This window comes from Cherax quadricarinatus, chromosome 82, assembly GCF_038502225.1.
Source record: "Cherax quadricarinatus isolate ZL_2023a chromosome 82, ASM3850222v1, whole genome shotgun sequence".
Lineage (NCBI taxonomy): Eukaryota > Metazoa > Arthropoda > Malacostraca > Decapoda > Parastacidae > Cherax > Cherax quadricarinatus.
Genome location: NC_091373.1, coordinates 5,551,268 through 5,568,571, shown reverse-complemented (window position 1 = coordinate 5,568,571; position 17,304 = coordinate 5,551,268). Strand labels below are relative to the sequence as shown.

The window sequence follows — 17,304 nt, the reverse complement described above, 5'->3', positions numbered from 1 at the left end:
CAAAATAAAGTGATCGGAAATTGTTAATTTGGCCAATTTAACACAAAGTTCAAAATATTCCAATTTCAAAATAGGCTCCAGAATAAACAATGTAGGTATTCCTGGAACTAAACTAACATTTCCTCTGTTCATTAGTTACATTTTGAGGCTTTACAAATAAATTCCATTTTGATTTTTTATTCACACCAAAAAATAGAAGATTTACTGTTATGCAATACTGTAATAATTGTATAAATATCATCACCATATTTGTGAATGTATATTAGACCCACCAGCTGACGTGTATTAGATGTGTGAGGTCGTTTGTTTACTCTTGAATATCGGCAAAAAATTAACATTTCCGCTACTTTGAGCTCAGTTTCAAGCCATTTCCAGTGCTAAAACCAATCAAAATCATCTCTATTTCTGTAATATGTCTTCCATTCTATCAAATGAGACCAAGAAATCGCAAATACAACTATAAAAAACATACGAAAAAACACTGCAAAGTCGCTGTTTTAATCGAAAAATCATGATTTCAGTTTTTTTCTCTCATTATACACAGTGTGCTGCAGGATCTGTTTTATGTGGTGCACACATACCACATAGATGTACTCTCATATCTAGGCCCAAATGTACCACTCACAGTTTATCAGAGTGAGCTGAGCTCATGGCGTAGATCTACGGTTTGGACACTCACCGTAAAGCCGTAGATCTACGGGACGGACCCTGAAAGGGTTAAAGGATTGCTGGCCCCTTATGTAATGTATTATATATTCTCTATCCTAATATCTTGTTAGCTAAGATATTTATGAACAGTACAAAACTATGTATACATACCTAACATTTGGTCTGCAAAATTAGAAGCTAGACGAGCATCACCCAGCATAACAGGACAAATGGGGTGGTTGTCACCAGACAAAGTAAAACCAGCATCAGTCATTTGAGATCTAAATCTGTCAGTGTTGGCTTGAACTTGTTCTGCAAACCCTGAGCTTCCATGAAGCAGGTCAAATACCTGTTGAAATTGAAGTGGGTCAAATACCTGTAGATGCTGCAAGCTTAAATATATCTTGAGCTTTCTTGAATACAGCGAGTCCTCTCTTTTATTAAATAGTCCGTCAGAAAATGACTTCATAAATGAATGGGGTCCTCTAATAACTGGCAGTGTTGTGACCTACTGGTTCAGTAGATCATAACATTGAAAAATTTCATACCAAATATAAGTACAGTGGAACCTCAGTTTACGTATGCCCCAGTTTTCATAGGATTCAGTTTTCGATGGCTTTTTTCGTCAAATTTTTGTCCCAGTTTTCATACATCCGCTTGATTTTCATAGAGTTGGAAATGCTCCGTACCAAACGTGTCCGCGTGGCTCGGCCACTCAAGTGCCCACACAAAGCATCTCATGCCTTCGTGACTCAATCTGCCTTTGTTTCTCGTTGAGTGAGCATTACCCTGAGTGTTCATCCAAAACATTTCGTAATAATCCATTGTCTTTTGGTGCTTGTTTATTGAGTGCAACTGCTAAATAAGCCACCATGGGGCCAAAGTAAGTTCCGAGTGCCAGCCCTTTGATAAAGAAGGCGAGAAACACAATAGAATATTGTCTCTTTGGGAAACTCCATGGGGTTGGATGTGAGTGGCCAGGATGTGGAAGAGTTGGTGGACGACCATAGGGAAGAGTTAACCATCCAAAACATTTCGTAATAATCCATTGTTTTTTGGTGCTTGTTTATTGAGTGCAACTGCTAAATAAGCCACCATGGGGCCAAAGTAAGTTCCGAGTGCCAGCCCTTTGATAAAGAAGGCGAGAAACACAATAGAATATTGTCTCTTTGGGAAACTCCATGGGGTTGGATGTGAGTGGCCATGATGTGGAAGAGTTGGTGGACGACCATAGGGAAGAGTTAACCATTGAAGAGCTGCAAGACCTTCAACTGGAACAGCAACAGACTGCAGCTGAGGAAATTTCTTCAGAGGAGGAGAAAGAGAGAGGGGAGAATGTGCCTTCTTCAGTGATTAACCCTTTGACTGTTTTGGCCGTATATACACATCTTACGAGCCAGTGTTTCGGACGTATATATACTCAATAATTCTAGCGGCTTCAAATCAAGCAGGAGAAAGCTGGTAGGCCCACATGTGAGAGAATGGGTCTGTGTGGTCAGTGTGCACTGTATAAAAAGAATCCTGCAGCACGCAGTGCATAATAAGAAAAAAAAACTGACCGTGTTTTTGGATTAAAATGCCGAATTTGAGGTGTATTTTCGTACAGTATTTATGGTTGTATTCTCGTTTTCTTTGTCTCATTTGAGAGAATGGAAAACATATTACAGAAATAGAGATGATTTTGATTAGTTTCACGGTGAAAACGACCTTGAAATTGACCACAACCTAGCGGAAATGTTCGATTTTCACCAATGTTCAAGAGTAAGCAAATCATACCACACGTCCAATACACGTCAACTGGGGAGTCTAATATTCTTTCACTAGTGCACTGATATTATTTATACCATTTTTACAATAATGCAGTAGTCTGTATAACAGTAAATCTTCTATTTTTTGTGTGAATAAAAAATCAAGGGAGGGGCCTGGAAATGTGACTAATGAACAGAGAATATGTTGTTTTAGTGCCAAGAATGTCTGCACTGTTTATTCTGGACCCTATTTTGAAATTGGCATCTTTTTTAATTTGCGTGAAATTGGCCAAACTGCTAAATTTCTGACCACTTTATTGGGTAGTTGAAATTGGTAAATGGACAGTTTCTTGTATTCAATTGATAGAAAAAATGGAGTTCTAAAGAAATAGCTATGAGTTTGGTCGACCAGAACGATGGAATTGGCTGAAAATAGGGCTCAAAGTCGGCAAAATCGCCGATGCATATATATCAACGAGACCGCTAACTTCGTGGGAGCATAATTCCGTTAAGTGTTTGATCAAACTTCGTAATTTTGGTGCCTAAGCCATCGGGAAAAGATTCTCTATCATTTCATAAGAAGAAATAATTTTTTTTTTCCAAAAATTTTAATACATAGAATGACGGTTTCAGAAATGGGCTTGCGACAGTCAAAGGGTTAAGGACATGTGTGCAAAGTGGAGTGAGTTGCAAAGTTTTGTGGAGAAACATCACCCTTACAAAGCTGTTGCAGGCTACATCTCATATTTATTTATTCTACTGTGGGGTGCATTTATCATCTTTATATGTTACGTATCATGTTTATTATATAATTCTGAAAAAATATCAGAGATGTATTAATGAAAATGTGCATACGTATTAACGTAATATACGACATTCAATGAGTCTCAGTGATTATTATAGAGTATTATTATCATTACTAATATGGCATCTCAAGACATAAGACACTCGTATTGATTTTCATGTGTACCTGCATGCCAGCACAGTAAGTTTATTTAGATACAGGTATACAAAATTATAATTATCAGAGTATTTATATATAAAATATGAAATAACTTTTAAAAACACTTGAAATTTTGGAGTTTCCAGACATAATGGAGAGAAGTGGTGCTCACGGAGCATGTAAACAAACCAGGTGGGGTGCAGTGACTGTATTAGAAAGTCAGGTGGGGGGAGCCATATAGCGAGTTTTGGTCATACTTTTAAATGTCCATATTAGCGGAACGCTGTAAAGCGGGGCCCTATTGTATTCTTATTCTTATATTTAGGGAGTGTGCTAAATCAAAAGGGGTTTAAGTAAGTCTGGGTAAAGGGAGGCAAACAGACCCTATCTAATCAAGGCCAAGGACAATCAAGAGCCCCTCACTAGCATCAAGAAACCTTCCTTGATGCTAGTTACAATTATGACTTCATTACTGTATCACATTGTTATTGCAAACAATTCTTTTATATTATTAAAACATTTAAATATTACAAATTGCATAATTGAAAATTTAATATCACATCATAAGATGCGATATCTACTCTTTACAGTGCCTAACAAAAATAAAAAATATGATTTTTTCGTGTAAAGCATATACGTATATTTTTTACTAACCTTGCTAGCACATGCCACAACAGCTGGTGGCACAGAATTTGAGAAGAGATATGGTCTTGCCCTTTGCCTGAGAAGTGTGATAAGCTCTCTGGGTCCTGTAGTATAGCCTCCAGCAGCACCTCCCAGTGCTTTGCCCAACGTACTGTTGATAATGTCCACTCGGCCAGGAAGTAACCCAAAATATTCCTCAGTTCCTCTGTAAGGGGAAATATATGATGGCCAACCAGATTCCTTCAATAAAATGTTATCAATTCGCATTTTCTAGGAACTCTATGACCTCAACAGTTTTACTGCTTCTCTGAAACTATAATAGTAATTTTAATACATTAAAGTCTTAGACATGAAAATCAGTAAAATTTTTTTATTTCTTATATAACTGGGGAATTCTCCATGGGAAAATGGAAAAGAATTCTTCCTCTGTAAGCCATGCATGTCATAAGAGGTGACTATAATGCTGGGAGCAAGGGGCTAGTAACTCCTCCTGTATAAATTACTGAAATGTTTTTTTTTTTTCTTTTTTAGGTCACCCTGCTTTGGGGGGATACAACCGAATGGTAAAAAAAAAAAAAAATAACTGGGGAATACTAATGATAATTTTATATTAAATAGCCTAACAAAAAGCAATAGCTTACAAAACTATTTCCTAAGACTATAGGAAAGGATTTGCTAACCTTCCAGTAGTGCCAAAAAATCCAGTAGCATGGCATTCATCAGCAAATACCAAAGCTTTATATCTGTCAGCAATATCACAAATGTCTGTTAAGGGGGCCACATTCCCATCCATACTGAATACCCCATCTGTTACTATTAGTTTTATGCGAGCATCTTGACACTCTTGCAACTTGGCCTCGAGATCTAAAGAAAAAAAAATTAAATTAATTTTATTGGGAAAATGTTGAATACAGTGCAGATGAATATAGCTTGAATTTTTTTTTTTTTTATAAACCTAAAATAAAAATGTATACTCAATATTCCTTGAGGTGCATCATCATCCATGAATGCAAGACTGAATTTATGTTATTTGTAACTAGTCAGTATTCAAAGCAGAGAAGTAAATAATGATATCTCAAGCATAATCAAATTGCATATACTGAACAATACTGTACTTCATTCCTTAATACATTTTTCTATATTGATAAAATACCTTGCATATTCTTGTGCTGATATCTGAACTTTCGAGCTCTGCACAGGCGAATTCCGTCAATTATTGATGCATGATTTAATTCATCTGACAGTACAGCATCAGCAGGTGTAAGTAATATTTCAAAAAGTCCTGCATTGGCATCAAAACAAGAGGCATACAAAATTGCGTCATCACGACCATGAAATCTTGCTATTTTCTCTTCCAGTTCCTGCAAATAGTCAAAGGATTAAAAAAAAAAAAAAAAAAAAAAAAAAAAAAAAAAAAAAAAAAAAAAAAAAAAAAAAAAAAAAAATAATGAGACTAGAAAGGTTAACAACTTGCAATTTTGAAACTAGAGGAAATGTGATACTGAAATACAAAACTCTAAATTACAGGAGCAACAGAAAAATTGTGAATTTGCAGAGTGAAAGTCAAATGTTTACAGTGAAGCATATAAGTGAACAATAACAAAAAAAGGCACAATACTGTGACTGGAATGCTACACAACCTGCACATAGAAGAGAGGAGCTTATGACGACGTTTCGGTCCAAGTCGGACCGAAATGTCGTCGTAAGCTCCTCTCTTCTATGTGCGGGTTATTTGTGTAAGTGAACAATATTTAGATAAAGATAGGGAAGATTCCATTGCTTTTGTGGCTTTAGAAGAAGCATATGACAGGGTGGATAAGGGAGCATGTGGCAGATGTGAGTGAATGGAATAGGTGGTAGGCTACTGAATGCTGTTAAAAGTTTTTACAAGGTTAGTGAGGCTCAGGAGGTAAGTTATTTTCCAGTAAAAGCAGGTCTTAGACAGGGATGCATGATGTCACCATGGTTGTTTAACATATTTACAGATGGGGATGTAAAAGAAGTGAATGCTTGGGTGCTGAGGAGAGGTTTGGAATTAAAATATGCAGAATGGAAGTTATCACACTTGTTTTTTTTTTTGCAAATGACACTGTACTTTTGGGAGATTGAAGAGAAGCTGCAAAAGGTTGGTGAATGAATTTGGGAGGGTAAAAGAAGGAAATTAAAAGTGAACACAGGAAAGAGCAAGGTGATGAGGAAGGAGGGAGTACGGAGGAAGTGAGTGTGTTCAGATATTAGGGAGTGGACTCATCAGCGGATGGGTATATGGAAGACAAAGCAAACCACAGAACTGATGAAGGGAAAAAGGTGAGTGGTGCAATGAGGCATCTGTGGAGACAAAGAATGTTATGCATGGAGGCAATGAGGGAAATATATGAGAGTTAGATGGTAAAAACACTTATTTGGGTGTGAAGCATGGACTGTGAATGTTGAAGTGAGGAGGAGGTTGGAAGCAGTAGAGATGTGTCTGAGGGTAATGTGTGTTACAAATATTAAGCAAGGAATTTGTTGCCTAGAGATTAGGAGGTGCAGAGTTATTAAAAGTATTATCCAGAGGGACGAGGAGGGGTTGTTGAGGTGGTTTGGACATTTAGCGAGGATAGAGCAAAATAGGATGACTTGGAGGATGTATAAATCTGTAGTGGAGAGAAAGCAGGGTAGGGGTTACCCTATGCAAGGTTGGAGGGAAGGGGCAAAGGAGGTTTTGTGTGCAAGGGGCTTAGACATCCAGAAGGCATGTGTGAATTAAACAGGAGTGGAGGCAAATGGATTTTAAAACCTGACGAGCTGTTCGGGTGTGAACAAGGTAATGTTTTGTGAAGGAATTCAGGGAAACCAGATAGCCAGACTTGTCATGGAAGTGGGAAGTACAGTGCCTGCACTCTGAAGGAGGGGCAGGGATGTCTGAAGTCTGGTGGGGAATCTGAACTGTATTATCTGCATGCTTCTGGCAAGTGATTGATAGAATGATGATGAAAGTGTTTCTTTTTCTGGTCACCCTACCTCAGTGGGAGATGGCCAGCATATTAAAAATAAATAAATAAACTATATAAAAAAATGTGTAATTTTCCTTACTTGTACAGAACCATCTTTGTCGAAGTCTTTCTCAGCAGACTTACCAAGTGAATGTCTTGGGTACCACAAATGAATCGAACAGAGGAGAGCCCTGCTCCATACTTTTCTAGTGCTTCCTTTCCTGCTTTAATCACTTCTGGATGACTCTAAAGGTGAATATAAAAGCTTGGTCTTAAAGGCCATCATGTTGAATTAAGTGGTTAAGTATTTCATGTTATATTATGACATTCGTTCTACATAAAATAAAACAGTTTTAACAAAAATAATGAAAAACAAGACGTGCTCAAATGTTTTTAAAAAGATGCTATATATTAATCATAGCTATCACTGCAGTCTTTCAGTTTGATGCCCATACAATTAAATTGAAAAAAATCAATAAACTTTATTAGAAAATGCTCTGATTTTTTGTTTACAAGATTGAGTAGTACATGGTCATCACAGACACTACTGCAGTCTTTCAGTTTAAAACCCATAGTTAGGTGAAAAAATTACAATATCCTTAATTAGTGATCCTTGGGGACATTTACCTGCCAAGTTGAAAGTTTATTTAATCAGTGCATGAACTCACATTTGTCCCATTATGCCTATTCCTATATATCTGTACATTCACTGGGGAGTGCTAAACCAGAAAAGGCTATACAACACCTGGGAAAATGGGAGGCAATCTGGTTCTATCCAAGGGAGGTCAGGTTCGATTCCTTAGATCACAAGCTCCTCACCAGCATCAAAGATCCAAGAGAGCTCCCCAGTAAGAGTTCCTATTATTTATCTGCTTACTCAATTAGGATGCAGATTCATTATTCTGCCCCTCCATTTAATTCCACAAACCAAACATACTGTACTTCTTTCTTTTTTTGATTCTAACCTGGTTCACTCTCAGTTTAGTCTAACATGGTTCACTCTCAATTCTAACATGATTATCTAACTTCTCCCTATTTTCACAGTTCTGTCTAACCTATCTTATGCAAGTCTCTTCCCTTCTTTATTCTCTGCAATGTAACTACATCCCTTCATATAATATGCTGTAAAGTAATACCTCAATGACAGCTCTGTTGTATTTGTAAAGCCTGGCCTGAGATCAGATTTTATGGCAGGCTTCCTCATCAACAAGGCTGTTACTGCTGGTGGCCTGTAGGCCTACATATCCATCACAACCTGGCTGATCTGGGACATGTTTCAAATAGAAGTCCAGCTTCCTCCTTGAAACCTCTGCCATTGTTCTGGCAATTGTTTATTAGAATAATTAAAAATGAAGGGCAGTAAATTACATTTCAACCACATGTAATCAAATCTTTCTTACTGAAAGACCGAGGTAATTATTTGAGCAGAAGTTAAGCAAACCAGACTCCTTCCCTTGAACGGCGATCTTCACGGCTTGTTTGCTGGTAATGATACGCTCCGTCTTCCACGTGCCTGCTGTTCTTATGCTTTCCAGTTCACCCTCAAGTATATCTCTACATGCTGCTTGGGCGTGGCTCAAGCGCATTCCATTGCTGCAGCAATTCTTTATATAACTGGCACCTAAAGAGAAATGTGAGTATAACACAAACTAAGGCATTGCTTCCAGAATATATTGTATCATAAACTGTATATAATAATCAGCATTTATGCTAGTCAATACTATTTACTGGTAATATTAACCTAAAAGCTGTAAATATTACACCCATCTACACTGCCATCTCACTAGACAAAAAGTGTACATCACAGCATCGTCAAATGTAATACGTGTACTACTCAAAAAAGCCTAAATTAAACTGTAGATAGAGCATGTACAAGTTCAATAAGATGTATATGCACAATTCCATGAAGTACAGTATTGTATATTCAAATACCTGTACAGGTGGCCCTCTACATTCGTGAGTTCCACTTTCGTGAGCTTTGAAAATTCGCAAATGCCCAGCCGCCCAATCATATACACAGTATGCTTCCTGCAGTGTCCCTACTACCCCATCAACTGGCAGCCAGCCTGCCAGTCTGCCACTCACTCAGTCATTGTCCAGATATGAGTGTCACTCAATACTGGAAGAAATTCACCATCGCTGACTGCCTCTCAATAGTGCATGAGTGTGTCAAGGATTTGCACCCTCAGACAGTGAAGGGTTGTTGGAGGGCTTTGTGGCCAGTGTGTGTATGTACGATTTTGCTGGATTTGGTCCTCAGGGCGAGGTTAACAAAGCCGTGAGGAAGACTGGAGTTAGCAAGGCAAGTTGGTGGTGAAGGGTTTGAGGACATGCAGGAGGGTGAGGTGAGAGAACTGGTTGAAGAACATGCACTGGGCCTAAATGATGAAGAGTTGTTGAAGATTGTGCAGGCAGAGAATGAGGATGAAGAGGAGTGCTGCTGAGGCCAATCAACCTCAAGCCCTCACCCTTGAAAAACTAGGGCAAGTGAGGAGAATGACAGCACAGCTCAAAAATTTTTTTTATGACAGACCCATCGATGTTGAGGGCTTAGAAGGTGATGAATGACACTGATAGGAGCATAATTCCCCACAAAACTCTGTTTGTAGATATGAAGAGGAAACGGTCTCAGTTGCCCATCACAATGTTCTTCACAAGGAAGCCTGCCACTACTCCCGTTGCTAACTCTGACTAGTGATGTCGATGATCCACCGCCTATTATTGGCAGTGATGCTGGCAGTGAAGAGTTAGAATCCACACGCTAGATTCATCATGCCATGCAGTTACACTCCATATAATCACCTCCATTCAACTGTCATCAGTAACTGCATGGCTAACTATCATCACCATCATCATTGTCATTGTCATCATCATCATAAGTCATCAGAGTTCGTCTGCCTAACCTTATGAGTAGTGTTTTGTTTGTTCATTATTTGTTATTAAACCATAACACGTATATACAATACATTTATGTATTTTACGATGTTTTCATGTGTTTTATGATTGTTTATGGTTCAATAGGTTAAGGAAGCAGTAATGTTAGGCTAAGTAAATACTATTATTATATTTTTTATTTTTTTTTTATTATCACACCGGCCGATTCCCACCAAGGCAGGGTGGCCCGAAAAAGAAAAACTTTCACCATCATTCACTCCATCACTGTCTTGCCAGAAGGGTGCTTTACACTACAGTTTTTAAACTGCAACATTAACACCCCTCCTTCAGAGTGCAGGCACTGTACTTCCCATCTCCAGGACTCAAGTCCGGCCTGCCGGTTTCCCTGAATCCCTTCATAAATGTTACTTTGCTCACACTCCAACAGCACGTCAAGTATTAAAAACCATTTGTCTCCATTCACTCCTATCAAACACGCTCACGCATGCCTGCTGGAAGTCCAAGCCCCTCGCACACAAAACCTCCTTTACCCCCTCCCTCCAACCCTTCCTAGGCCGACCCCTACCCCGCCTTCCTTCCACTACAGACTGATACACTCTTGAAGTCATTCTGTTTCGCTCCATTCTCTCTACATGTCCGAACCACCTCAACAACCCTTCCTCAGCCCTCTGGACAACAGTTTTGGTAATCCCGCACCTCCTCCTAACTTCCAAACTACGAATTCTCTGCATTATATTCACACCACACATTGCCCTCAGACATGACATCTCCACTGCCTCCAGCCTTCTCCTCGCTGCAACATTCATCACCCACGCTTCACACCCATATAAGAGCGTTGGTAAAACTATACTCTCATACATTCCCCTCTTTGCCTCCAAGGACAAAGTTCTTTGTCTCCACAGACTCCTAAGTGCACCACTCACTCTTTTTCCCTCATCAATTCTATGATTCACCTCATCTTTCATAGACCCATCCGCTGACACGTCCACTCCCAAATATCTGGATACGTTCACCTCCTCCATACTCTCTCCCTCCAATCTGATATTCAATCTTTCATCACCTAATCTTTTTGTTATCCTCATAACCTTACTCTTTCCTGTATTCACCTTTAATTTTCTTCTTTTGCACACCCTACCAAATTCATCCACCAATCTCTGCAACTTCTCTTCAGAATCTCCCAAGAGCACAGTGTCATCAGCAAAGAGCAGCTGTGACAACTCCCACTTTGTGTGTGATTCTTTATCTTTTAACTCCACGCCTCTTGCCAAGACCCTCGCATTTACTTCTCTTACAACCCCATCTATAAATATATTAAACAACCACGGTGACATCACACATCCTTGTCTAAGGCCTACTTTTACTGGGAAAAAATTCCCCTCTTTCCTACATACTCTAACTTGAGCCTCACTATCCTCGTAAAAACTCTTCACTGCTTTCAGTAACCCACCTCCTACACCATACACTTGCAACATCTGCCACATTGCCCCCCTATCCACCCTGTCATACGCCTTTTCCAAATCCATAAATGCCACAAAGACCTCTTTAGCCTTATCTAAATACTGTTCACTTACATGTTTCACTGTAAACACCTGGTCCACACACCCCCTACCTTTCCTAAAGCCTCCTTGTTCATCTGCTATCCTATTCTCCGTCTTACTCTTAATTCTTTCAATTATAACTCTACCATACACTTTACCAGGTACACTCAACAGACTTATCCCCCTATAATTTTTGCACTCTCTTTTATCCCCTTTGCCTTTATACAAAGGAACTATGCATGCTCTCTGCCAATCCCTAGGTACCTTACCCTCTTCCATACATTTATTAAATAATTGCACCAACCACTCCAAAACTATATCCCCACCTGCTTTTAACATTTCTATCTTTATCCCATCAATCCCGGCTGCCTTACCCCCTTTCATTTTACCTACTGCCTCACGAACTTCCCCCACACTCACAACTGACTCTTCCTCACTCCTACAAGATGTTATTCCTCCTTGCCCTATACACGAAATCACAGCTTCCCTATCTTCATCAACATTTAACAATTCCTCAAAATATTCCTTCCATCTTCCCAATACCTCTAACTCTCCATTTAATAACTCTCCTCTCCTATTTTTAACTGACAAATCCATTTGTTCTCTAGGCTTTCTTAACTTGTTAATCTCACTCCAAAACTTTTTCTTATTTTCAACAAAATTTGTTGATAACATCTCACCCACTCTCTCATTTGCTCTCTTTTTACATTGCTTCACCACTCTCTTAACTTCTCTCTTTTTCTCCATATACTCTTCCCTCCTTGCATCACTTCTACTTTGTAAAAACTTCTCATATGCTAACTTTTTCTCCCTTACTACTCTCTTTACATCATCATTCCACCAATCGCTCCTCTTCCCTCCTGCACCCACTTTCCTGTAACCACAAACTTCTGCTGAACACTCTAACACTACATTTTTAAACCTACCCCATACCTCTTCGACCCCATTGCCTATGCTCTCATTAGCCCATCTATCCTCCAATAGCTGTTTATATCTTACCCTAACTGCCTCCTCTTTTAGTTTATAAACCTTTACCTCTCTCTTCCCTGATGCTTCTATTCTCCTTGTATCCCATCTACCTTTTACTCTCAGTGTAGCTACAACTAGAAAGTGATCTGATATATCTGTGGCCCCTCTATAAACATGTACATCCTGAAGTCTACTCAACAGTCTTTTATCTACCAATACATAATCCAACAAACTACTGTCATTTCGCCCTACATCATATCGTGTATACTTATTTATCCTCTTTTTCTTAAAATATGTATTACCTATAACTAAACCCCTTTCTATACAAAGTTCAATCAAAGGGCTCCCATTATCATTTACACCTGGCACCCCAAACTTACCTACCACACCCTCTCTAAAAGTTTCTCCTACTTTAGCATTCAAGTCCCCTACCACAATTACTCTCTCACTTGGTTCAAAGGCTCCTATACATTCACTTAACATCTCCCAAAATCTCTCTCTCTCCTCTGCATTCCTCTCTTCTCCAGGTGCATACACGCTTATTATGACCCACTTCTCGCATCCAACCTTTACTTTAATCCACATAATTCTTGAATTTACACATTCATATTCTCTTTTCTCCTTCCATAACTGATCATTTAACATTACTGCTACCCCTTCCTTTGCTCTAACTCTCTCAGATACTCCAGATTTAATCCCATTTATTTCCCCCCACTGAAACTCTCCTACCCCCTTCAGCTTTGTTTCGCTTAGGGCCAGGACATCCAACTTCTTTTCATTCATAACATCAGCAATCATCTGTTTCTTGTCATCCGCACTACATCCACGCACATTTAAGCAACCCAGTTTTATAAAGTTTTTCTTCTTCTCTTTTTTAGTAATTGTATACAGGAGAAGGGGTTACTAGCCCATTGCTCCCGGCATTTTAGTCGCCTCATACGACACGCATGGCTTACGGAGGAAAGATTCTTTTCCACTTCCCCATGGACAATAGAAGAAATAAAAAGAACAAGAGCTATTTAGAAAAAGGAGAAAAACCTAGATGTATGTATATATATATATATGCATGTGCGTGTCTATGAAGTGTGACCAAAGTGTAAGTAGGAGTAGCAAGATATCCCTGTTATTTCCCTACAATATATTTGTGCACTAAACATTCGCGAATTTTCAGCATTCGTGAGGTTCTTGATCCCCTAACCCTTGTGAATGTGGAGGGCCACCTGTGCTTGACAAAACCTATTTCTTAATGAATTATGCAAGGAAAAATTAAACATATATAAGTTGTGGAGAAAGACACTTATGTACAGTTCAGGACATTTATTAAAGGAAACGTTTCGCCACGAGTGGCTTCTTCAGTTCTATTACAGAGAAAACTAAGAAAACATTTATATATATAGTGGCAGGAGTCAGGTGAGGTGACGCGTGGGTAGAGGTGGTAGTAGTAGTAGTAGTAGTAATGGAACTAAGGAGGTGAGGCAAGAGAGGGACCTGCTGGCATCAAGTAACACCAGTTCCCAGGATGGGTAATATCCTCTTGCTTAGTAATTTTGAAATACTGTAACTACCGGATTTTTGCTTTATAGTGTTACTGACAGAAATTAGTGCAGCTTCAATGCATTTTCTCCGTCTTAAGTCGTCTTCTTTAATAACTAGTTTAGCTTCATTGAATTTCATGAGGTGTCCAACATCGTCTCTATGTTGAACACATGCGTTTTTGCGGTCATCATTTCTGCAAGCATTTTTGTGTTCTGCTATTCTAATGTCCAGAGTTCTGGCTGTTTCCCCTACATATACTTTGTCACACCCCCCACATGGTATAGTGTAGATTCCTGCACTTGTGCCAGAATCATGCTTGGGTTTTTGTATCAGGTTCCTAATAGTAGTTGAAGAGCTGGTAGATATTTTAGCCAGTTTTCTGTCAAACATTTTTGAAACATTAGTGGCAACGTTGCTGACCGGTAAAACGATGTAACTTGGAGGCTTTTCTTCAATTTGATAGGTGTTGGTCTTGCTGAGGATACGTGCCACACGTTTCCTACAGCACGTATCCTCAGCAAGACCAACACCTATCAAATTGAAGAAAAACCTCCAAGTTACATCGTTTTACCGGTCAGCAACGTTGCCACTAATGTTTCAAAAATGTTTGACAGAAAACTGGCTAAAATATCTACCAGCTCTTCAACTACTATTAGGAACCTGATACAAAAACCCAAGCATGATTCTGGCACAAGTGCAGGAATCTACACTATACCATGTGGGGGGTGTGACAAAGTATATGTAGGGGAAACAGCCAGAACTCTGGACATTAGAATAGCAGAACACAAAAAATGCTTGCAGAAATGATGACCGCAAAAACGCATGTGTTCAACATAGAGACGATGTTGGACACCTCATGAAATTCAATGAAGCTAAACTAGTTATTAAAGAAGACGACTTAAGACGGAGAAAATGCATTGAAGCTGCACTAATTTCTGTCAGTAACACTATAAAGCAAAAATCCGGTAGTTACAGTATTTCAAAATTACTAAGCAAGAGGATATTACCCATCCTGGGAACTGGTGTTACTTGATGCCAGCAGGTCCCTCTCTTGCCTCACCTCCTTAGTTCCATTACTACTACTACTACTACCTCTACCCACGCGTCACCTCACCTGACTCCTGCCACTATATACGTATATAAATGTTTTCTTAGTTTTCTCTGTATTAGGACTGAAGAAGCCACTCGTGGCGAAACGTTTCCTTTAATAAATGTCCTGAACTGTACATAAGTGTCTTTCTCCACATCTTGTCGGTATCACCATACCATTTCCTCATATATAACTTGTTTGGGTAAAGCTTTAAATACTTGGCTTAAAATAAAAATTCTTGCCTGGAAATATTTATTTTGATAATTTGTTTCATGGTACTATAGCATTACAAGGCCTAGAAATTGAGGTACATAAAATGCAAAACACTTAAGCTTCATGAAGCTCTAGAAATGACTGGGAACAAACAAGTATTTTCCACATGATAGAATTGCTCTTGAAATACCCACAAGACAATACAGTACTGAATGGTTGCATATTATTATTATAATCAAGGGGGAAGCGCTAAACCCGGAGGATTATACAGCGCCTGGGGGGGGATGTGGAAGGCATTCAGGCTTAATTCGGGGAACTGGAGCACAGATCCAATTCCCTAAATCAAGAGCCCCTCACCAACATAAATGGTTGCATAGTGTCATTTCATCGTACTGTCAAGGATACATATCATACACTTAAGGATTTAAATCATATAATAAGGAATAATAATAATATATTCATTTCTACAAGTACATGTACAAGGTATAGAGGCCTAGCTGACATCAATGACACTTATATAGAAATCCCTTATTGTGCAGAGCATTAAGGGCAAATTTCATCAATTTTGTCCCAGGATGCGACCCACACGAGTTGACTAACATCTAGGTACCCATTTTACTGATGGGTGAACAGGGACAGCAGGTGTCTTATGGAAACACGTCCTTATGTTTTCCAGCCATACTGGGATTAGATCCCTGGAACTCAGTGTGTGAGCTGAGTGCGCTAGCAACCGAGCTATGTGACACCTAATAGTATACGTTCAAGGATATTTATTATATATCACCGTTGATAGTGACAGCTGAAGAACTATAGATTTTGAGGTGTTCACTCCCTCAGCCTTGATAAGCTTTTTTTTTAGTTCCATCTAGGCTGAGGGATCAGTCACCTGAAGATGACTTCTCCACTTCTACCAAAGCTCAGGAACTGAACACCTCAAAATATCCACTTCAATTGTCGCTATAAGGGCTGAGGGACCGAAAAACCTCATCTTCACTATTATTATCATAATCTCTAAAGTGCAATACCCATAAAGGTTTAGCAGTGCATCCACTTCTTCAACTATCTCCAGTACATAAAGTCCGGGTTCAATTCTCGGAGAGGGTAGAAACATTGGACGTGTTTCCTTACACGGGTTGTCTATGTTCCCCATCAGTATAATATGTACCTGGTTGTTAGTCGACTGGTGTGGAAATAAGTCACTGACTTTTTTTTTTTGGGTTATCCTTGGTAATTTACATTATGTATGACAATTAAACTTATATAAGTGTGCCTGTGCCTGTGCCTAAATAAACTTACTTATCCTAACATTGGTGAAGAATTATTTAGCATCAATGTATGTAATATACTAAGTATGTAAGTAATATGATGATCTAACAGGCCTCCACAGAGGAAAATAAATATACGCTCAACTTGTCCTTCCCCCTCCAAATATAAATATAAATATAAATAATATATATATATATATATATATATATATATATATATATATATATAAATATATATATATATATAAATATATATATATATATATATATATATATATATATATATATATATATATATATATATATAAATATATATATAAATATATATATAAATATAAATATATATATATATATAAATATATATTTTTTTTTTTTTAAATATAGGATGGGGTCCACCTCTGGTGTAAATTGTGGGACCCATAGCCTCGGAGAAGTGGATAAAAAGGCTTCAAGGAAGAATATTTGGATTTCTTCCTGAAGCCATTTGAATATTCCACTTCCCCTACCACCCCATCTTTTGAACTATTTTTTTTTTTTTTTTACCAATAGGAATATTTTATTACATAATATGGCACAGAAGATTTAAGAGATACATTGTTGATATAAAGGTGGCATATACGGTACATGTTGTTACGTGTGTATCACCGATTATAAGGCGAAAATCTCATCCAGCTCCTCAGAGCTGGGGCGTGTGCCCAAAATGCAGCATGCATTACCCCTTTGAACAGCCGCACTGAGCCGCTGGAACAGAAAACTAGCTGCCCTGGGATCCCTAGTTACCCTGATGAGTCTTTTTCCCAACTCCTTAAGGAAATTAGATGCACTCTTTCCCCATGAGC

General features: G+C 38.6%; 1 protein-coding gene across 2 annotated transcripts in view; it reads right to left on the bottom strand.

The window, feature by feature from the left end:
* Positions 1–17,304, bottom strand: part of Gcat (Glycine C-acetyltransferase) — a 32,422-nt gene that overhangs the window by 2,576 nt on the left and 12,542 nt on the right. For both annotated transcript variants that reach the window (XM_053797314.2, XM_070102559.1), the window contains 6 exons: positions 8,360–8,580; positions 7,104–7,205; positions 5,138–5,345; positions 4,665–4,848; positions 3,994–4,189; positions 820–997 (listed from right to left, as the gene is read on the bottom strand). In XM_053797314.2, the coding sequence (XP_053653289.1) occupies positions 820–997; positions 3,994–4,189; positions 4,665–4,848; positions 5,138–5,345; positions 7,104–7,205; positions 8,360–8,580 (1,089 nt within the window). The remainder of the gene's footprint in view (positions 1–819; positions 998–3,993; positions 4,190–4,664; positions 4,849–5,137; positions 5,346–7,103; positions 7,206–8,359; positions 8,581–17,304) is intronic.